This window comes from Bos javanicus, chromosome 25 (genome assembly GCF_032452875.1).
Source record: "Bos javanicus breed banteng chromosome 25, ARS-OSU_banteng_1.0, whole genome shotgun sequence".
In the NCBI taxonomy this organism is placed as follows: Eukaryota; Metazoa; Chordata; class Mammalia; order Artiodactyla; family Bovidae; genus Bos; species Bos javanicus.
The window spans coordinates 3,062,802-3,085,933 of record NC_083892.1 but is presented as its reverse complement, the minus strand read 5'-3'; the positions used below and the strand labels follow the sequence as shown (position 1 = coordinate 3,085,933).

The 23,132-nt window shown below is 46.1% G+C and overlaps 1 protein-coding gene across 1 annotated transcript in view; it reads left to right on the top strand.

Moving 5' to 3' along the window:
* CREBBP (CREB binding protein) overlaps window positions 1-23,132 on the top strand; it is a 119,134-nt gene that overhangs the window by 89,200 nt on the left and 6,802 nt on the right. The window contains exons 15-26 of the mRNA XM_061401010.1: window positions 447-626; window positions 1,549-1,738; window positions 5,865-5,983; window positions 6,775-7,014; window positions 7,376-7,464; window positions 12,844-12,924; window positions 14,426-14,482; window positions 16,859-16,936; window positions 17,260-17,327; window positions 21,286-21,436; window positions 21,772-21,918; window positions 22,524-22,637. Of these exons, the coding sequence (XP_061256994.1) occupies window positions 447-626; window positions 1,549-1,738; window positions 5,865-5,983; window positions 6,775-7,014; window positions 7,376-7,464; window positions 12,844-12,924; window positions 14,426-14,482; window positions 16,859-16,936; window positions 17,260-17,327; window positions 21,286-21,436; window positions 21,772-21,918; window positions 22,524-22,637 (1,514 nt within the window). The remainder of the gene's footprint in view (window positions 1-446; window positions 627-1,548; window positions 1,739-5,864; window positions 5,984-6,774; window positions 7,015-7,375; window positions 7,465-12,843; window positions 12,925-14,425; window positions 14,483-16,858; window positions 16,937-17,259; window positions 17,328-21,285; window positions 21,437-21,771; window positions 21,919-22,523; window positions 22,638-23,132) is intronic.

The following is a 23,132-nucleotide window of genomic DNA, read 5'->3' as shown; positions in this document are numbered from 1 at the left end:
TCCCGCATTGTAGATAGACGCTTTACTGTCTTGAGCCACCAGGGAGGTCCATATAGGTACTTTATTCCCCTTCTGACAGTGTATATACACATATTTATTATTCATCCTTTTACCAAAACCATTAGGATCGTTGTTGGAAAGAATTGAATTTAAAATAGGTTCTCTGACTTATGTAGAAAATTCCCAGAAGATAATTTTCTATCACAGTGTAGAAAGCTTCTGCTCTTGTATCTCTGCATTGTTGACAAGAAGTCAGTTGTGTTTCTGCCTGATGTTGACTTCTCTGGAACTCTTCCTTTAACTCTTATATTCTTCAGTTCTCTCAAATAGGGGTGCCTGTTAGGTTAGTATTGAGAAAGATTAACATGGATCTGTGTTGGGTGAGCAGCAGGGTTTAAGATCATCTGTGTTGTTTACAAAGATAAGTGATTTTGGTTTCCCCACAGCTTTCCCAGACAGCAGCCAGCATTGATAACAGGGTCCCCACTCCATCCTCAGTGGCCAGCGCCGAAACCAACTCCCAGCAGCCAGGCCCCGAGGTGCCACTGCTGGAGATGAAGGCCGAGATCAAGACCGAGGACACAGAGCCCGATGCTGGGGAGCCCAAGGGAGAGCCTGGGGCTACGGTAGGTGCCTTTCCTGGACATGGGTGGATGTGCTGCACACAGAGGCGCCATGGGGCGCCCGGGGGTGGCGCCAGGGTCCGCCGTGCGTGTCCCTGCGTCGCGTTTCACTACCCCACTCAGTTATGGTTCAAGTGCAGAAGAGATTAGAAACAGATGGGTTGTTTATTTTTAGATATTAGGTATGGGTTTATTTTTATTTTGCCAGAAGTGAAGAGCACTGGCTTATATTTTAAATGTTTAAATCATCCAACAACTTTTTCACTGCTGTTCCTCATTCATTTATAATTCTCCAGAGGCAGGCTGCTCAGGCGGTGTGTTCTTTTACTAATTAACCTGTGGCAGAAGTTGAAAACTGGCAGACCGTGGGCTGAACCCAGTCTATAAATGTATTTTGTTTGGCCCACACAGTATTTTTAAAATGGGAAATTACAAATAATACTCTAGACTTCTGACTTTTCTTGGAAAATGAGGAGCTTTGCCAGCACCGTGTGGCAGCAGAGCAGTCTGGGTGGGAGCGCCGGCATGGCGCTCAGGCGGGTCACAGCTCCCCACTGCCTCCCTCCGCGCTTTCTGCTGTTCTCGTGGGCTTCCTCTGCCAGGCCTCTGAGCAGTTGGACTTTCCATCCTTCCCACAGTTTTCAAGGAAATTCTTGTTCCAAACTAGAAATATATGTAAAACTACTGAAGAGGTAATGGTATATGCAATGTTTGTTTTTAAGACTATAATACACTGGCAGTGTATTAAAGCGCCTCCCAGGCATTCGACCTTTCCTTTTGGGAGAAAGAGAGTGATCGATGCAGCTCTGACTAGGGGAGGTTTTAACAAGCCTGTAGAGACTTTAAGGGCCTTCCGATAAGGCTGGGTAATAACAAAGATCTCTCATAGTCATGTATCTGTGTCCGTGACTCTGTTTTTCTCAAGATGATGGAGGAGGACTTACAAGGATCTTCTCAAGTTAAAGAAGAAACAGACCCGACAGAGCAGAAGTCAGAACCAATGGAAGTGGATGAAAAGAAAACTGAAGTGAAGGTCGAAGCTAAAGAGGAAGAAGAGGGCAGCACCAATGGGACAGCCTCTCAGTCCACGTCCCCTTCGCAGCCTCGCAAGAAAAGTAGGTCGTGTTCTCAGGAATTTACGTGGCGCTGCTTTTCCATCATGTTACGAGTGCATTATGTGGTTGTAAAGCTAAAGCAAAAAAAGAATTCCATCCCTTCCTGTTGCCCTTCTTACTGGCCATTCCCCCAGTTTTAGAAATGGTGACAGCTGGACTCCAGGGCACCGGCCCACAGGGTCTGTGCTAGGGCTCTGAGGAGCAGCCCACACCCAGCCTCTCCAAGGTGGTGCTGGCTTTACTTAGCATGCTGTGGACACCCACGGATGGTCTCCATTGATAAGGTGACCAGGAGCTTGATGTTGGGGAGTTACCACCATGGCAACCTGTGGGCTGTTAAGTTTGTAGGTTTCTGCTGGTGCAGATGGAACTGAGTCCAGAGTTGGGGGCTGGGAGCATAGAACCAGGGACCAGTGCAGTGGGAGGAGGGCAGCAGAGAAGGGAAGATGCTGGAGTTCTGAGTAAGCAGGCTGAGCCAGGCTCATGGTGGAGGGCAGATAGAATCCATCTAAGACGTGTCCAAAGTAGGGAGGAGGAAACAGTGTCAGAAAACTGTCAGGTGACAGAAACATGAGACGAGGCTCAGTAGTTCAGGGGTGCAGGTGATGCGTTTAGGAATGATGGCAGAAAAACTCAGAGAGGCTCATGCTGTACAGTCCTGCTGCCCTGGGACCCTGGGGATCACAGAGGACAGCAAGCCTCGGGCTTGTGGTCTCGGACCTCTTTACACTCTTAAAAATTGACCATCCCAGAGAAGTTATTGTTTGTATGGATCATCTATGACTTCTACTCTGCTAGGTGTCTTTTTAAATATTTATTTAAAACTGAATGTGTTTCATGGCACCCATAAGTAACACACTTCTGTGAAAAATAACTTCCACAACAAAAATAATTGGAATGGTGACATTGTTTTTCACAACTTTGTTTCTCGGAGAATTAAGTGAACACGGCTGGCCTCTCCTATCTACCTGTCCCTTCGCTGTTGTATTCTGTTGTTTGTTTGACGGACACAGAGAAAATCCAGCTCCACTCAGATAAGTAGCTGATAGACAAGAGTATTTTAATATTTAATAGCCTTTTCAGGTACTTGTAGATAATTCTTTCTTGACACTACACAAAAATTCAACAAATAGAAGTTTCTTAAAGGCTGTTTGCAGTGTGACGTCTGAATCTGTAGCCCTGAATTTCTCGTGCTCTACAATTTTTCTGTCTTGTACTCAGACTGGCTCTTTTGCCATTGTATGACTTTTTTTTTTTTTTAAAGCACGATCCTTTGGTCATTTGGGAATTTTGCTCATCTTCCAAATGTTGGCATACTTTATTATGTAATATTTTTAAAAATCACATTTATTAATATCACTGTGACTCGCTTTAAAAAGTCTTGTAAACTTTGACAAGCTGTCAAGCTTGTGTAGCAGATACAAGTTTTTCAAAAATTCTAATTTTTGATGAAAGTCCAAATTGTATCATTGCTAGCAAATTGCGTCAGTTGTCCTGGAAGTAACTGGTGTACTTGGTTCATTTTTGAGAAAATGTCGTGTACCCGGATCTGAGTAACCATAGCTTGTCTGTCAGCCATTCTCTCTAGTTTTCTGTGTTCCATGAGAAATTGCAGTTGCTTCAGCTCTTAGCTCAGCACTCAGCCGAGTGCTTTCTCTGAAGACAGCGACTGCCTGCAGCAGAAATGCTTTCTGACAGCTTCCCTGTTTGTCGTGCAGAATAAAGAGCTGTAGCCGAGGGCTGAGATTGAATAAAAGTAAGGATTTTTGCTCCTTCATCAAGGACATTTGTTAAGTGCAGATGGCATTTTACCTGTGTATGCAAGACAGCCCTGAAGAGCGCGTGGCCACCGAGTCCCGCCAGGCGCTGCGGCCTGGTCCCGCTGCCGTGCCGGCGTCCACGGTGCTCCGTGTCGCTCTCGCCCCATCTGTGTGCATGTCAGCACAGTGCGGAAAGCAAGTGATGACCGAGTGTTAGCGTGAAAATCATTGTGCATCATGGAATTGGATTTCACACACCCTGGAAAAGCCCTCAGACAGTGCTAGAACTTTATGCAATGATGGAAATGCCATGTGTCTGCCCACTCTGTAACCACCTCTGCCTCTGAGGTGGAACCAGCCGTGTGTGGCTCCTCAGCACTTGAAATGTGACAGACGTGCCTGAGGAAGTGGGTTTTTTACTTTATTTAATATTAATTCATTTCCATTCAGGTAGCCGCACAGGCTGGTGCGGTCCCCATAGACAGCATGGGGATCCCCAAGTCATCCGTGGGCCATGCTGTGGACACTGCTGACGTGGCCCCTCTGGTTGTCTGGAGAAGGTTTCAAGCCAGAGGAGTGGAGTGACTTGCTCATAGGACACTGCACTAGTCGGTGGCAGGAACTTGTTTCAAGTACAGCTCCTGACTGCTACCTCCACTCATTTGGAGTCTTGTTATGTCAACGTAGTGGTTAAAGACAGGAGTTAGAAATGACTTTTCCTTGCCATAGGTTTTAAATGTTCAGTGAATGAATGAGCAGTCGTCCAGAGTGAGACACATGTAAGCGCCGTAAGCGATCAACTCCAGAAGCCCAGTGGGCCTGGGACAGTGCGTCAGCAAACCGTCCGGGCTGCCAGGGAGGGCGTGTTTCGGGCTGTGTACGTCATTGGGTTTCTGTGGCAGCTGCCGGTGCCTGCCTTGTGCGGGGAAGGCAGCCACAGACACACGTGCACAGATGAGCATGGCTGTGTTCCGATAAAGCTTTCTTTTGGAAGACTAAACAGTGATTTTGTGTAATTCACGTATCATGAAATATTATTCTTTTTTCCCCTAACCATTAATAAACTTAAAAACTATTCTCAGTTCCCAGGCCCATACAAAGGCAGGCAGCTGGCCAGATTTGGCCTGTGGGTCATGGTTTGCCGACCCCTGATTTAGAAGAATGAAGAAGCTATTGATTAACTAAAGAATTGCTTTCTTATAAAGAGTTATTCAAAGAAAACCAAGCTCTGTAAAAGCAGACTGGAAGAAAAAGGGTTAGCTGAGGGCAGGGTTTGCCTGTGTTTCACAGCTCCATGGGGCACGTCTGCTCCCTGGACCAGGGCTCTGGCCTCCAGGGGAATGTCTGTACTGGGTGACCCTGGTGCCCACTGACCGCCAGGCGTTCTGCAGCACAGGAGGCCGATCAGGACACCTGGGCGGTCCCTGCTCTGGTGGCAGTCAGCCCTCTAGAAACTTCCCAGCCAGTGCCTGCTTCTCTCAATGTACCCAGTGCAATTTTTACGGTATTTTAGTCTGATTTATAAATTTACAACTTACAATGCATCCGTTCTAGAAAATACTTTCAAAATCCGAAAAACTATGAAGTGGAAACCTCCTATCACTTAGGACCTAAGCCATCAGAACCCGTCTGCAGTGTTTGCCTCTCTGATGATTGGGCTGTGCGCAGGGGTGTGTGCCAGCGAGGGTTGTGAGACACTCGCTGCTGCCTTCACGGTTCCCGCACCCTTGCAGTTCACGAGGGGCTCGTGTGAATGAATGGCAGCCAGTGTTTATGCTACGTCGGTGACAACACTAAGTGTAGTAGGAAGTGGGTGGGCCTGGAGCTTGGAGACTTGGTTATTGCTACATCTGCGAGGGGGCAATAGAGCACTTTTGAGGAGAATGCATATTTTTGTAGCTTGCTTATGATGTACATTTGTTGGTGAGGTTGTAACAAAACCATCTGTCTCAGGTGGTGTGAGTTTACTTCCGCCCGGAGAAAAGGCCCTTTCTGGTGAAAATGGCTCTGTTTCCACACATTTGATCAGTGAGGCAGATTTGGAAGTTAGCTTCAGTTTTTTTCTGTTCCAACAGAATTTGGTGTTGGAAATCTTTTGTTGAGCAAGCAAACTTCTCAGTGTGGTAGTTTTGCCTCATGATGTGGATGCAGTTTTAAAAACGCTAGTGTGGGGGGTGGAATTAAAAAAAAAACGCTAGTGTGACTGTGTTCTCAGAACCCCTGAATGGTAGCTTGAGAAAGTGCTCACGGCTGGGAGGAAGGTGACTTGGGCCTCCTCAGAAGCAGCCCAGCTTCCATTGAAAAGCTCTGCAGGAGGAGTCTGGGTGCCTTGTCAACAGTGTCATTTCCTGTGTTTTCTAACGCAGTCTTCAAGCCGGAGGAGTTGCGCCAGGCTCTGATGTCAACCCTGGAAGCTCTGTACCGACAGGATCCAGAGTCCTTACCCTTTCGGCAGCCTGTGGATCCCCAGCTCCTGGGAATTCCAGTAAGTGGATGTCATGAAAACACTGTGGCTTTTCCAGTATGCTTCAGGAGCATCCACGACACTTGCTTAATCTCTCTAAATTGAGTAGAGTAAGATTTTTTTCCCCCGAATGTAAAGAAATTAGTTTGTTGTCAAAATAGTAATATACTTTTGTCTTACTAACTGAAATGTGTGTGTTCCCCCACCCATTTCCATTGAGCCCCAGGGTCGTGGGGGGATGCGGGAAGATGTGGGAGCACAGCCCGGGGCATGCAGCCTCTGTTGCCTTGCTTTACTCGTGGGTAAGACTTTGTCCACTGGAGTGGGTTTAAAGAATTGGTGCAAGTCCCTTATAAACCACATGGGCCTCTCACTTTGGCATCCCTGGGTGCTCTTGCAAAGGCCGTGGTGACCAAACAGGTTCTATTTAGTCTTATTACTATTTTTGTTTGTCTTAAATTTCATTTTGCTTGTTAGGACCAAGAGTAAATCTCTAGAAAAACATATTGTCTGATAAATATGCTCACTGTTTTAATTCAGTGGATCAAAATCTTATTTTTAAAATCTGACACTGAAGGACATCTCTTAATAAATAATTCATTTTTTTTTCTTTAAATTTGCTTTTGAAGTAATATGATCACACTTAGTAACTACCATCGTAGAGTAAAACCAGAGGAAGGTCAGGAGTTGCTCTCTTTTTGGTCACTCATTAGGTTACACTGGTACTCTCTGCTGTTTTAAGGCAAAGCTGCCAGATAAGGCTTACATTGGGGGTTTGGGATCAGCTAGACTGAGAGCCTTTTGTCTTTCAGGATTACTTTGACATTGTGAAGAATCCCATGGACCTTTCCACCATCAAGCGGAAGCTGGATACAGGGCAGTACCAGGAGCCCTGGCAGTATGTAGACGACGTCTGGCTCATGTTCAACAACGCCTGGCTTTACAATCGGAAGACATCCCGGGTCTACAAGTTCTGCAGCAAACTTGCAGAGGTCTTTGAGCAGGAGATTGACCCCGTCATGCAGTCCCTTGGGTATTGCTGTGGACGCAAGGTACAGTTGGAACTTTTTTTGAATTCAGCCAAAGAGGATGTTATGAGGATATGATGGACTCTGTACTTTGGCCACACCTGTATATTGAGAAGGACCCAAATGGAGTCGTCTGAAGCTAGAAGTTCTTATGGGTCAAGCATTCCTGGCTGCCCTGGTGTCCATTCATCTATCTGTAATAAATGTCCCTTAGACACTAATTTTGTCCCATTTTATCCAAAAATATCTTTAACAAGAATCATTAAAAGACTACTCAGTGTACTAACAACTAATTTACTAGCTAAATCTAGTTCTCCATATCAGACACAGCATTACATGACAGTAAATGCATTTATTTTTAATATTTTTTCCTTTGTTTTTGCAGTATGAGTTTTCCCCACAGACTCTGTGCTGCTATGGGAAGCAGCTGTGTACAATTCCTCGAGATGCTGCCTACTACAGCTATCAGAATAGGTAAGCACTGAGCAGTTTTCTGAATTACGGGACAAAAAGGTCGTCTTAGGGCAAGGCAGGCTCATCTGATTGCAGCTTGGTTACATTATTTCTTTCGTGAAGTTTCAGTGAAGTAGGCTGAAGTTACATTGTTTCTCTCTTCCCAGTCACTCAGTTAGGCCCAGGGTCTCTTAACTTAAAAGCATGCTTGTATAGTATAGAATTTCAACTCAAAGCTGCTTGCTGCACTGCACTCTTTGGATTAGGAACATTCGTTAAGCCATAATGTCACCATATGAGAAAGAGTCTAAGTTGAAGTTAACTCTAACAAAGGTTGATGGGCCTTTTTCAAGATACTAATAAAGTTGAAGCATTGTATTTTACCAGTCTGACTGTAAATATTTGCCTAGCTAAATTGACCTGCACAGCCTGATGGAAAGACTTGTGTTTGTGCTGATTCATTAAAGAATTGAGTTTATGAATGACTCCGTGTCAGGAGGTGGCCTTTTCAGGGCTTAGCGAGTGACAGGGATGCTTGAGAAATCTTGGTTCTAATCTTGAAATGTGGAGACGGCCAAAGAGTAGATCTCTTGTCTTAAGTAGAAGGAGAATGAAAATAATTTTTGTTGTTGATCCCCTTACCTAAATATGGCTTCCTGGTTTGGGGACTTGTCTTGAAAATTAAGCTCCAAGGTATCCATGGCTCTAAGTATCCATAGCATGAGGGCATCCTGCCTTGAAACGGGTGGTATTTCTTGGTCATATTCAGTTACCTTGCCTCCATTTCATGAACTGACAACTGAATTCTATTTGTGACCAAGATGAAACTTCATGCCTGTTCTTTGTCTTTAGGTTCAGGTATTAAATGTCAGCTTTTGGGTCTGATGTTTTGATTATTTTTATCTTACTTGCTTGTAGTAATTGCATATGTTTTAACACTTCAAAGAAGATAAGTACGAGGCTTTTTATTTATTCAAAGGTACATGCAGAGGCCTGAATGATTTGGAATGTTGCAGTTATTTTTCTTCCAATTACGTTTTTTTTAATTATTCTTTAAAAAAATATGTAGGGAATTCCCTGGCAGTCCAATGGTTAGGATTCAGGGCTTTCACTGTGGTGGCCTAGGTTCAATCCTTGGTCAGGAAACTAGGGTCCTACAAGCCGCATGGCACAGTTGGGGGAAAAAAAAAAAGGTTAAAATTTAAAAAATCTAACCATATTTAAGTTCATTAACAGCTCCCATCAAAATGCTATTGGGAGGGGGGGGGGGGGGAACTGTTGACCTAAAAATATCTTAAGACAAGGTTTCTAAGCCTAGTCTGGCTCACTATCCCAGTGAGATGCTGGTTCCAGGGAAAGAAGCGAGTCCCCAGCAGGCATCTCTAGCAGAAGTGCTGCTGACACAGCTGTCCTGATGAAAATATTTCAACAGTTAGAATTTAATTTCTCCTTTAACGTGCTCTTCTATCCCTGGAAGCATTTTAATACTAAAAGTTTGAAATGATATCATAGCCTTCGTAGTGGAGTCTCTCCACAGTGGCAAGTGTTGTTTTGGGAGTTCTGGCCCCTCCTTTTACAGTTTTAGCCCAGAGACCTTTGACATAGCCCAGAACCTGCTTGTCGATGGAGTGGGCACAGTAACACCCCCAGTTGACACCCTTAGCTGTCAGTCTCCAATGAGACAATGAGTAGGAACTCACTTTGGGAGCTGATAGGCGCCAAACAAAGCAAAGTTATGAATTTTTAAGGAAATAGGTTAAAATGAACTCTGAAAAATGCCCCCACTAATTAAGTGCACAGCATAGTTTGGGTCTAGAAGGAAAAGCAGACAGCGGATTGCTCACCACCATCTCTCCAGTTCGGGGCCTTTTCCTTGTGGGCTTCACTGTTCTGGGTCCTGTGGCCCCCCCTTTGCTGAGGTGCACAGGCTTTGGCCATATTTAAGTGGAGAGCGGTTGTAGTTCAGTAGGACAGGTAGCGTCAGCGTCCACTACTGCCCCCCAGAGGGCGGTGTTGATGGGAGGATTCTGTTGAAAGTTCTGAAATGTCCAATTAGATTTCTGTGTAGCATTTAATTTTTACTGAACAAAAGTGATGTATTTTCCTTAAGAGTAGAAACATAAATAAAGGAGTTCTTTTTTACACATAAGACGTTTTAAGAGTGTGAGCACACCGCTCCTCAGCTGAGTCTCACGAGGTGTGCTTCCTGGAATACGGACATGGAAGCGACGCCGCGTTGAGTCTGAAAGCAGCGGTCTCGTTCTGTGATGGACATTTCAACTGCTTCCACTTTTATTCTCAGCCTTGACTGTTTAAGAGAACGCTGTGGTGTTCTTTTGAATAATTGTTTTGGCATTTATAGTTCTAAACTGTTTGGCACTTAGAATAGGAAATTCTATGGACCGTTTAAACAAGTGAAACTAATTTATAAGCTAGTGTATGGTTACATTTTCACTTGTTTCCATCATACTTCGAAATTTTGAAAGTAAGTCATGTTGGGAAAACCATTCTATAGATTTTTCCAGTTATTACTGATAGATGAGAATAGATATCTATTATCCCAGTTATTTGTGTATACTTATATGGTACTTAAAACAATCTGCATTTGAAAATTTACTCCATACATTCAGTTACCCTTACCGATGAACTATGCAGTGACACTTACCGACTTTAGGTGCCCAGATATACATCATCATCAGGTTCTGTGAAGCGTTTCTCCTTTACAATTCCATATTCATCAGACTGCTTCCTTGTGTCAGGCGGAAAGGCTCTTACGGCTGGAAAGAACCATTATGTATTTCCAGGGTGAATAAAGATGGGGCAGGCTGGTATTAACATCTGCCACCTGCTGATTCCCAAAGTGGTTCCCACCTGCTGGGCCAGATGGGTGGCTGTGCCCACTCTGTGAGCTATCATCATCTCAGAAGGGTGCTCCAGGGAGGCCCAGACCCTTCCCCCGTCCTCTCCCCATCCACCTGAGGAGGTTTGATTCTCCAGCATCTCCGCTCTGGCTCTTGGACAGGCACTCTGTCCCTTCCAGTTTCTGAACCTGAGGTTTTTAGGGATGGGAGTTAGTTATATGCAGACAGTGTAGGTTTCTGCAGCCACCTGGGGGCTGCCATTCAGCCACCAGTGCTCTGTTCTGGGCCAGTTTCCTCCAGTGGAAATGATGGGTTTATGATTCCTGTTCTGTAGATGTTGCTAGGTGTCTTGTCCTGCTTGAATAAAAGCAGTGAGTTGTCCAGGATTTTAAAACCATTTAGACTCGCGTGTAATTATTGTGGCAATTTCATTTCAAAATGTGTTCAATAGTACTCTTCGAGCTAGCCCACTATGGCCGGCTGTTTGCTCAGAATGAATTGGAACACTCATTCATTTTAAAAGGGACACAATTTGGCTTTGAAGAGATAACATTTTTACATATTGTTCTGATTGCTGCATAATTGGTTTACAGTATCTATATTTTAATTCTTTCTTGCTAGTTATGATTATGCCCTCCTACACATGAAAATTCCTTTTATTACATGATTTCAAGGCTCTGTAAAAATATTTACAAAATAGCGAATAACCAGAGTGTTACTATAGTTCATTCAGAGAAAGAGATACGAGATACATAGTTTTTAAAAACAGCATTGTTAGTCTGTTTATTCCTGGTCAGTTTTTAATCTTGGTAGACTTTGTTAATTGAATTAGTTCTAAATAAACTGGTCCCAGCAGGAAACTCCCAGTTGCTACACACAGTGAATCTGTCATGTTCATCAACAGTCTGAAAAATTGGATAATCTTGAAATGCATGCATGCTAAAGTTTTATACTTTTAATTCACTGTATGTGTTTAGTCAGTGAAATATGGCAGACAACAATGCTCACTCAGTGTGTTTAATTAAGGTTAGGATTAGAACTTGTGGGGATCTGTTTTAGGGGTAATGGAGACAAGCTGGCCAGGCAGTGGCCTGAACCTCAGTCATTTGTAGCTACACGTGTGTGTGTGTGTGCGCATGTGTGGCTGTGTGTGTGTGTGTGTGTGTGTGTGTGTGTGTAGCTGCAAGCTGCTACATCTCCTCCTGCCTGTGTGGTTCCGTGTGGCGCTCCAGTCTCGTCACAGTGTCTTTAACACTAATCCTCTTGGCATCTTGTAGATGTACTTTTGAGCACTAAAACCACATTTTATTGTGCTGCCGTTGCTACCATATATTCATCCTTTTCGCTTGTGCAGTTCACCTCATTCGGCTTGTTTACTTCTGCGGTATTCCTCTGTGCCCATCTTGTTTTTTGCAGCATCACATGCATTTTTGTTGATTTCTCATTTGTGTCCTTTCCAAACATTTAATAGTTTTTATTTAAACTAATCTTATTTGGTAGCTTGAGCCCAGGCTCTATATTATAAGAAATTGGGGTGATGGATAATTTCTCAAATGCAGATTGTGCTTTAAAGATTAACTCTAAATTTGCTTAACTTGGATTGTTCCCAAGTCAGAGCAATCATTGAGTATTCAGATTGATGAATGATTGGTTCCAGTACCAAAAAGTTTAAAGTCAAAGCATAGAATTGAATTTTAAGATTGTTCATGGATTTACATATATTGTATTGCTTATACAATATATCATAGTTTGTTCTCTGTATATTCTTACTGATAAATGGCTGGAAAGTCTTTGACCCCGATTGCATTTCTGTTAAGTGTTTGTCTAGAGTATGGATTTGGTTTCATTTCTGTTGTAACTCAATTAACTAAGTGAGTAACATGAGAAAAATAACAGGAGAAAATTAAAACCAGTTCTGGGTGCTCAGCATTTTCATACCTTTAAAGATCTGGCTTAATATCGGAAATAAAATCTGTGAATTGCTGTCAAGCATAAATTTCCCATTTTGAAAAATAAAACTATTTCAGTTTAAATTGCTTTTTTAAGGACTTTTGTCAGAATGTTTTGTTCAAAGTAAATTTTTTCCATCTCAAACCCTGGAGTTACGTTTGGTTGTCTCTAAGTAAGAACAAAATCCAAACTCCTAAATGTAGGCTCCTTGCAATTCTAGTATTACCAATTCCTTGAAAACATTTGCATTTTGGAGCTGAACAAGCCCGTTGTTAGTGATGATGGCCTGGGATGTATGCAATGAGACCGAATGCTAATCAATGCTTTGCCTTGGCTTTCTGCTCTGTGTTGTCTTGGTGTTTGCGTCTTACCTTTATGTCTGTGCTATTTGTTCCCTCCCCTGTTCTCTAATCCTGCCCTTCCCCACCTGCCCCTGTTCCTTTCATTGTCCTCACTGACCCATCAATCAACCAACAACGCCCCCCCTTCGTCGTGGTGATCTGCCCTGCTCTGATTGGTGGCTTCGTTGCTTGGGTGGCTGTGTGTTATGATGGACCAGTTCACCCAAGTATGGCCTTCTTGCTGACAGGTATCACTTCTGTGAGAAGTGTTTCACAGAGATCCAGGGGGAGAATGTTACCCTGGGTGACGACCCTTCACAACCCCAGACGTAAGTACCATCCCATCATTTCTCTTGGGGGTGACCCTGGATTGTTGTTTTCCTCTTGTCCACGATTGAAAGGGAAGCACCACTGCCGTTGTGACTTTTCTGTTGTGTATATTTCATAGTAACTGTACCCACATTCATACTTTACAGTGTGGCTGAATCTCAGTGCCATGCCCACGTCCTTCCCTTCACCCAGGATCTTGATGCTATAGCCCCTGTTGAGTCCCAGGGCCTCTTGTAACCTTGCTCTATATCTCTTCTTCCAAAGCACTTGCTTTTTCCCAGTGGCTGTCAACTTCCATTTGGGGGGATTATAAAATTTCCTTTATATCTAAGAAACCAGATAATCCTAGTCACAGAACTGGCAGTAGCAAAAGTGAGTCTTGTGTGCGTACCCCGTCTCCAGCATTTAGTTGATCTTCCCCTGAAGCCTTTGTCCTTGAAGTTGTGGAGGTAACAGAAGCCAGATGGGGAGACCCCAGCGAGTACATGTATCTCCCTCCTCACTAGAGGCTGGATACCTGCTCACAGCTCCAGCACAGACAGGCACGAGTTAGTTCATTCATTCCCTCCCCTCGAGTTCACCATTTCCTGCCTGATGCTTATCCTCTGATGGAGTAGACAGATGTCCAGAATGTGGTGAGAAAAAAAGCAGAACCAAATCCTCAAATTGGATGGTCACGGGGCCTAAAGACCTGCCAGCCACCATAGCCACCCAGGACTGCCAGCACTGTGCCTCTCTCTCTTCTCCTGACTCTGCCCTAACCCCTGCCACCCAGAGAAGTCTGCTGGTGCAGCTGCCCCCACAGGCAAGAAGGGCTTCCCAGTGAAAGAGTTTCCAGTGCTGTTGCAGTGACATTTACTCTCTATCCAAATGCAGAACAGACCATAGGCACCCATAAAATATATAAACCAAAATGTCAGAAATTCTACTTACTCAATTTCTTTTTCTAACCCCTGTCATCTTGATTCTTTGGTCCAATTGTGTGATTAATAATTGGATTGTATAATTCTGCGAATCAAGTAATTCACATATACACTGATCACAACAAAAGGACAATAGAAATGAAACACTCAGCCCTTAAAGAATAAGTAAAACATCCCCAAGTACATGTTGAAGGAACATTGTAATTGGAAGAATTGGTTACACCAGTCTTGGTCAGATTCAGTAGCCATTTATCATATACATTTGGAAATTAGCAGGTTTGAGTCGGAACATAATTTTCCCACCACATTTTGACTGAACTTACTTACTTAAATCTTGTAATAACTGTTGATGAGCATTTTGAGGAAATATTCGAAGGAAGACAAATGGTGGTGCTTTCTGTGGAATTAAATTTTATATGTTCATGCCATCATTGCATCCACTTGAGAGTTCTGACCATCATTTACTTTTTATGTGAAGAACTAGTTATAGGATAATATTCCAGAGACCCTGTAGTTTATACACAACAGATAAAATTTAGTTAATTAACATTTTTCCTCTTTCCCCCCCCCAAATAAGGACAATTTCAAAGGATCAGTTTGAAAAGAAGAAAAATGATACCTTAGATCCTGAACCGTGAGTATACAGCTATTTCTTTCTGACTTTTAGGTTTTAACTTTCAGATCGGGAAAGTTCTTCCATGTGATTGGGTTGCTGTAGAAGACACTGGAAATAAACATATTGCCCTGGGTGGAACTTTCTGTGTGGATTTACTTCAAATATGGATTATTTTTTAACTCACGCAAAAGATGTGTGTCTGTAACATGCTGTCCAGCTGCTGAATTTTACCAGTGAGACGAGTAGGTGGATGTTTTGGTTCTGTTAGAACCTCTGTAATAACTTGGTCATCATTGTCTTTAAGAAGCCATTTAGTGTGATTCTTTAGAGACTAAAGATAGTATTTGGTGAAGGGGTCCTAGTAGCACTTAAAGGGAATTTTTAGAGAAACTCTTAGAAACCAATTGTAAAAAAATAAATAACGGGAAGCCCGGTATTGTGTTGGATTGGCTAAAAAGTTTGTTCAGTTTTTCCACATGATGTTACAGAAAAATCCAAAACAGCTTTTTGGCCAGCCCACTTGTGCTTGCCACCATCTTTGGTATGGTATGTTTCCAAAGGTCGCTGTGTTCAGTGATCAGTGAGAACACTCAGTGTGTAAAATTTGCTTTATAATAACCCCTTAAGAGGCCTCAGAGCCCCTCCTGTGCTGTGGCACCTCCCAGGTCCCCAGAGCCAAGTCCTGAGGGCACCCCAGTGTGTGGAGACACCTGTCTTGTTCTGTCCCCGTGGTGAATGCCCGTCCGGGGCTGCTTGGTGAGCAGAGGCTGCAGCCCTATGGGTAACTGATAAACGTGGCCGTGGTGCGTCCAGAGCTGAGAAGCAGGTCCTGCCCTCCCTAGGCTCAGCTTCCAGCGGAGAGCACAGACTTCACTGTGTCAGAGCTGCTTCAGTCTCTCCTGCCAGCCATGCTGGCGGGGGTTGAGAGGGGAGCAGTGAGGGAGGGCACGATGAACAGTTCGGAGAGCGCCTGGTGCATGAAGAGCTGGCTTCCAGTCTCTTTGTGGAAAATGTTTACTTTATATTGGAGTATAGTTGATTTCCAATGTTGTGTTAGTTACTATATTAACTTTCCAATTGCAGAATACTTTATGTTGAGGTAGTAGGTACCAGACAGTGGGGAAGACACAGATGGATAAAGGGGGCCTGGCCTGCAGCTGTGTGTCTTCTAGTAGGACAGACAGACGGATGGTAGCACAGGCAGCAGGAGCCAGTAAGGTGTCCAGAGGGAGGGGCCCTAGCCCAGGCAGAGTGGCATCCTGGAGAAGGTGGTGCTCACCTGGAGGGGGCGTGGGTGGGGGTGGGCAGATCGTTGCAGACACAGAGCAGTGAAGGGGCCTGGAGCACCAGCAGTGGTGCAGGTGAGCGCGGGTGGGGCCCCCGGCACGAGGAGGCAGGGGTGCTGGGTTCCCTGGCGCCTGACTTGGTGTGGCTGCAGAGGTTTTAAAGGACCACATAGAGTGGGAGGAGGGCAGCCCGGGAGAGAGCGCTCGAGGACGGCGGATGAGGCCGCTGCCGTGCTGCCCGCTTTGCCTGTGGGTGTCCAGTTTTCCTTCAGCAGAGCAGGGACAGAGAAGCTGGGTTAGGTTCGATCTGTGGTCGAAGGCTCGTTCTCAGCAGGGGCAAAGGGTGGGCCCGGGCCAGGACCCGAGCCGTGGTGTGAGAGCGTGCCTCAGGTCTCAGGGCCCAGCACCTAGGCTGAGAGGAGGAGCCAGGGCCCCAGACGGCCTGCAGAAGTGCGGTGCTCGCTGGGCCCTTCAGCCTCCACAGGGTGTAAGTCGTGGCAGCCTTAAGGGCATGGCTGAAGAAACAGGCCTTGACCTTTAAGCATGTTTGACGATGAAGATTACTAGGTGAGGAGATAGGGTCCGGGTGAGCCATGCAGAAGCTGTGAGGAAGGCAGGCGATGAGGTGAATCCCAACCTCTGCAGTGTTTCCTTGAACAAAGGCCATCATTTCCCACCCTGGCGACTGACTCAGAGCAGACATTTCCTGTGCGAGGCGAAGAACAAGAGCTTGTAACACTGACAGCATTGTTTTCTGCTGTTGAAGTCCGTTTAGGCATTTGTAGTCGTCTGGAGCAAGCACTGGTCTTGAAAATGTGACCTGTAAGATAGGCCTTTGTCATAGCAGTTTTTAGAAGTAAACTTTCATTTCTGGTTACAAAAGAGATGAGGAGAAGAGAGGAATGAGGCATTGGTACAAAGAAGGGGAGAAAGTCAGCTCTTCCTGTAGAACACATCCTACTGATGCGTGTTTCAAATATGGCCGAGTCAGTCAAGAGACACGTGAATGCTGAGGAGTCTTGAAGTCTTCATGGCGACAAGGTGTGAGCACAGCACTCAGGTCCACTGTGCAGTTCTGCGTGTGACAGGGCACTTCTTTGTCTTCTAGTTTTGTTGACTGCAAGGAGTGTGGCCGGAAGATGCATCAGATTTGTGTTCTCCACTACGACATCATCTGGCCCTCAGGGTGAGTAACTTCCTGGTGATTTCCTGAGACTCCAGGAAAGGGAGAGCAGTCTGCACAGAGTGGAGGGGAGGGCACTGGCGGCTGCTGTGCCTCTCGTTGTCGCCAGCAAGGATCCGGCAATTAGAGGGATGGCAGTTGGTTCTAAATTTAAGTCTTAAGTGTTTGCCCGCTTTGGGAATTGTAGAATCAAAGCAGTCTGCCTCTTCACTTTTGTATAATGATGTGATGTAAATTGCCAGCAAAGTATTTTAATGCTGCATTTCACTAGTTTGGCAACATATACTGTTTTATATAATCTGATCACACCCATTATTTTTTTGCAGTTTTGTATGTGACAACTGCTTGAAGAAAACGGGCAGAACTCGAAAAGAAAACAAATTCAGTGCTAAGAGTAAGTCATGGAAGGGTTTCTGTTTCCTGGTCTGTACATCTTCCCAATCTTCCTTTGGTTCCTCTAACACATGGCTTCAGGGCTTGCTTGTCCCGGGTCTTTATCTGTGGCTTTGTTTTCTAATACTTGTATTTTTCTCATCTTACCCTTGAAGAGAGTCATTTAGCTTAATCTTTATGTGAAAGTCAGCTTTATGATCAGACTGTTTTAGATGAAAGTTTAGAAACTTTAGAAAGTTATATAGTACACTTTGTGAATTCTGAGAAAATGTCATCAGATCCTTCTCAGGAAACTTGGAAGTAATGCACGGACACACATCCTTTGGTGACGGGTACACTCAGCCCCGGGTACACGTGCGGGTGTCTGTATGCCCATCAGTAGGTGTGGACCCCGCTGTTGTGAAGGGTGACCCTCTGGGACCCTTGGAAATCAGCCAACATCACCAGGACCGGCCGGAGCCTGGTCTGCCCAAGGGCTGCGTGGGTGTGTCGCTGCTGCACTGGTGTCTGCGTGGAGCACCGTGTCGCTACAGGAGTAAACTGTCCTAAGGGTACGGTGTGTCATCTTCGTTAGCTCGGCTCTCAAGTGCCGGGGCCACCTTCTGTAGCTTGACATTCCCAACCATCCTCTGCTGAGTCAGCAGCAAACCTGAATAGGAAAAGTCCCTGAAGGACTTCCCTCGTGGCCCAGTGGATAAGAATCCACCTGCCAGTGCAGGGGAAATGGGTTCAATCCCTGTCTGGGAAAATCCAACACACCTTGGGGCACCTAAGCCTGGGTGTCACTACTGAGCTTGCGCTCTGGAGCCTGGGAGCCAGTTACTGAGCCCGCACGCTGCAGCTGCTGAAGCCGGCACTCCCCAGAGCCCGTGCTCTACAACGAGAGAAGCCACCACGATGAGAAGCTCTCACGCCGCAACTCAAGAGTAACCACCACACGGCACAGCTAGAGAACGCCTGCATGCAGCAACGGAGATCCAGTGAAACTTAAAAAAGTAATTCATTTTAAAAGGGAGGAAAGAAAAGCCGCTGCAGCAGTGCCTTCAGAGCCCAACCCGCCCCCAGACTCCTGGCTGCTCTCGCTTCTCTCCAGCAGGACCCGCAGCTAGCAGCACACTGCTCGGGGTCCTCGGCCAGAGCCGGGCTGACGAGAGTAGAAGAGAGATGGGATGTTGCGGGGGTCAGTGGGCAGGAGAGAGGGGTGGCAGGCAAGGAGGAAGCCTTTCGGAAGCTCTCCAGATCGGTGTTGACTCAAGTTCAGACTGTGTCATTACCAAAGTCCAGCTATCCTGTCACTTAAACTCTTGTCAAGCCTTTTGAAATATTGATAAAATCACCAGCTGTTGTAATAGCTTTCTTTAGATTGGGGTTTCTGTACTGACATTTGGGCCAGAAAAATCTTTGTTATGGGGGCTAGCCTTTGTAGAATTTTAGTAGCAGTGTGCTTAGTCCCTTAGTCGTCTCCGACTCTTTGCAACCCCATGAATCGTAGCCCACCAGGGTCCTGTGTCCATGGGATTCTCCAGGTAAGAATAACAGAGTGGGTAGCCATTCCCTCCTCCAGAGGATCTTCCTGAACCACGAATCAAACCTGGGTCTCCTGCACTGTAGGTGGATTCAGCAGCAGCTGCCCACTAAATGCCACTGCTTCCCCTCCCCCACCCCCCATGAACAGTGGCCATGAGAAATGTCTCCGTACGTTACCAGATGTCCTGGGCAGGGGGTGCAGGTGAGGACTCCTGCTTTAAAGGATTCATTCCGAGTGATGTCACTAAAGTAGTCAGCAACTTAGAATCACTTTCCTGGGCCAGAGCCTCACTGACCAAAACAAATTGCTAGGAAAGCTAGTTCTCAACAGAAGAGCACTTGCAGCCTGAAGATAGAGCGGTGGAGGGATGAGGTGGGACAGGAGAACCTGAGAGCTGGTCCAGCCCCCACCCCCACTCTAGAGTCCAGCGAATGGCAGAGAGTATGTGGACCTTTAAAGGTGTAGAACATTGACTTACAGAAAAGGACCTTAAAAGTGCAGCATCTCCCCTTGGTTTTTGATTTGAGCACGAATTAGCATCATCTCTGCAAGCATCTGTCAGTCACAAGAGAAAAGTTGCCTCCTGGGTGTCTGCACTGACTTGGTGCAGGGGCTGTCTGTCCTGCCCCATTTTATGTAAGGAACTTGAGTGTTTTTGAGTTTTGGTGTCTGTGGGACTCCCGGAACCCATCAGCCCCCCATGGACGCAGTGGGACAACTGCATTGAAAATACCTTCCAGCTGCTGGTCAGCCCGTGATGCTAACAACTGACCAAAACCACCTCCCTACCTTTCTCTACTTGGCTGGTTAAAAGGGCAAAAAGTAACAACGCCAAGTGTTTTGGAGGTCAGTGTCAGAGTGTTCTTACTGTGTTTGTTTATGGAAATCCTTCCTAAGAAAGATGCAGCCCGGAGGTCAGAAAGCACAGGCTGAAGGGTTTGATCACATAAAGGGGAATATGAGGCCTCCATCACGTGCTGCGGACAGGCATATGCATGATGGGGTACAGTTTAAAATGTCCGTTTTCAGACTCAGCAGTTCCACTTTGACCCACGTCTCCCACAGGAATATTTGGGGATTTACTCCTGTGCATTGTCGGGAAGTCATGGTGCGTGTAGCCGCGATTTCATGAGGGAAGGGGTGGTGGTCCCTGTGGCAGGGCTGGGTGGCCGTCTCAGCTGTCCTCCCTTGTGGACTGGAAGCCACCTCCTGAGGGAACAAAACCTGCTCAGTGCCCATGTGCGTGGGAGCACTTGGGGGTGAGAACAAGAGGGTTTTCTTCAGGGTCTTCACAAAGATAGATGAGGTGGTTGTGTGAGCCCTTTGCACCTGATTCCTTGTTTCTCAGGATGGCTGAGAAGCCATGGGTGGTCACGGGAGTGGGGGTGCAGAAGTTTATACTTTCAATGGGGTTTTTATTTCATTGCCATTATTAAATTTTTTTCCTTTAAATCACTTTCATTGAGGTACAACTTATATACCCAAAAACTCCACCATTGGTGTGTTTATTGCAGAGAGACTGAACTTAAAAAGTCTAAATTTTGCAGGTATTTCTTAACCTCAGTAAGGAATCAAGCCATGTAATTATAAATATAAATTCAAGCCATCTTTATGCAGTCACTGTCGACCTTTTTGCAGTTTTCCCTTCTAGTTTTTCTTTCTGCACATGCACAGCTTTTTTCTGCCGTGAACTGTATGTGTAGTTACGTGCTGTGTAACTCCTATCACAGGGGCCGCTCCTGGGAGAGGGAGGGTACAGGAGGGATGGGGAATGGAGCCCACCAGGAAAGGGGCCTGGCCAGTCTGCATCCTGGGGCAGCGGCTCCTGCTGCCCAGGTTTGGAGCCCTCGCAGGACTGGACTGGCTCGGTCATCTTAGATTCAGCAGCAGGACGCCCCTTGGAGCTGGGCAGGAAGGGGCATTCATGCCAGCCTGCCTTCCAGGGAGAGCAGCATCAGGCTTCCTGTTTCTGTTAAGAGTTCTTCCAGAGTGGGAACCAGCCTCGGCACAGCCAAGACCCCGAGCAGCCATGTGGGCACAGCCAGGGCAGAGCCTGGTGTCACCAGGATCTGGGCACGTGGGGCAGGAGGCAGGTGGACCCTGTGTAGCCCCCTCATGCCTGCTCCTCTGCTTAACTCTGGAGCCCATCTTCTTTCAGATTTGGGTCCACCTTTGTGGCTCTTCTGCCCCTTAGAGTTGGAAAAAGATGGAAATTTGGGACTTTTGAGAGCAGTTTCCAGTGTGTGGAATGCCTAAGACTTCAGGGTTCACTTTTCTCTCGTAAAATGCTCACCTCATAGGATCTCATGAGATCCTTTCTGTATTTGGAGAATGTCAGTCCTTAAAATATCAGACTACCTGGAAAGAAAACGTGGATTCTATAGCCTCGGCCCTTCCTAAGCCCTCTCCTTGCCTCTTCTGGATTTTGCAGGACTACAGACCACACGGTTGGGAAACCACCTGGAAGACCGAGTCAACAAGTTTTTGCGGCGACAGAATCACCCTGAAGCTGGGGAGGTGTTTGTCCGTGTGGTGGCCAGCTCAGACAAGACAGTGGAGGTCAAGCCAGGGATGAAGTCACGGTTCGTGTGCAGATGTTGTCCCAGTGGGCACCCTGCCTGGTTAACCAGAGCCCCACTTTCTGGCAAGGCTTTAGAGTCTGGCAAGCATAATTTGAGAGCTTTTCATCAATTAGCATGTAGCCACCCTTCTCTCAGCATCCCACACTCTTCAGGGAAGGGGGAATCCCTGTCCGAGTGAGGCTGTCACAGAGAATGGGGTTGCAGCTCTGAAGTGCCTGGGCCAGTGGTCCAAGGGGGCGACCCCACCTGCGTTTCACCTGCGCCACACGGGTCAGAACAGCGAGTCTTGTCTGTGTAAACGGTGATGCATGCAAACAGAAGGCTCTTTGTTCCAGGTTCGTGGATTCTGGGGAGATGTCGGAGTCTTTCCCATACAGAACCAAAGCACTCTTTGCCTTTGAGGAGATTGACGGGGTGGACGTGTGCTTCTTTGGGATGCATGTCCAGGAGTACGGCTCGGACTGCCCCCCGCCAAACACAAGGTAACCCTCAGCCTCCTGATGCGCACACGCCTTGTGCTGTGTCGGTGACCAGGGCTCTAAACATCCTGGGGAACCGCTCCAGCAACCAAACAAGTCAGTTTGGTTTTCCCCTAAGCCAGTGAGAAGGGAAGGGTTTTGATGACTGTTGTGTGTTGAGTACATGGGTTCTGACCCTGATCTTGCTGTGGCCCCTGTCCCACCTGGGGCAGGTGAACTTATGGAGAAGGGGTGGGGACTGCTGCCTGGGCCTGAGTGCTCATTGATGGACCTGTGAAAACATCTCACCTCTGCCAAGAGTTACTTCCTGTTCAATCAGGAATCTGGGTGGATGGGAATCAGAAGTGGCTCTTCCTAGTGGCCCTGGTCTCTCCCTGTCATTGTCACGGTGAGAGATGATATTGCTGCCTAGTTCAGGGGTGAGATTGGATTCCATTGTCGATTGGTAGCAGAGGTTGCTGGTGGTGATTTTCTCATGTCTTGTTTGTGGCCAGTGTAGATGCTATCAGAGCAGTTTATTTCTAGAGCTTTCTTTGGATGCTGGTGTTTGGTTTCACCTTTGGGAGATAACCTGAACTTCGATTAATTTCTCCCTGCCCACCCCCCAGGCGTGTGTACATATCTTATCTGGACAGTATTCATTTCTTCCGACCCCGATGCCTCCGAACAGCCGTTTACCATGAGATCCTTATTGGATATTTAGAGTATGTGAAGAAATTGGGGTGAGTTGAATTCAGATTATCCAGAACTAATAAAACTCTGTCTTTAATTTTCACTGTGGCATTTATTTTGTGAAATAACTTTTTTTTTTTTTTTAACGTTTTCTGTGTTTTTGTTTTGGTGTCCTTATATTCAGAGACAACCCTTCCTGACATCGTCTTGAGCCATGTGGGGCTGGGGCTTTCCCTGCCTTCTGTGTTCTCGCATTCTAGCCTGTTTTTAACACTTTGTTGAGGCATATTTTACATATCATACAATTCACCTATTTCACTTGTACACTTCAGTGATCTCTAGTAATCTCAGCAAGCGATGCAGCCGTCACCCCAACAGTTTGAGAATGCTCTCACGCCGCACTGCCACTCCCATGAGGGCCCTGTGGCCATTTGCTGTTCATCCCTGTTGGACCCCTGTCCTCAGCTGATCTCCTTTGTGTTGTTTTCCTGTGTAGTTACTTCTGTCCCTGCTTTGGTGCCTGTGCCTCACCGTTACTCCTGAAG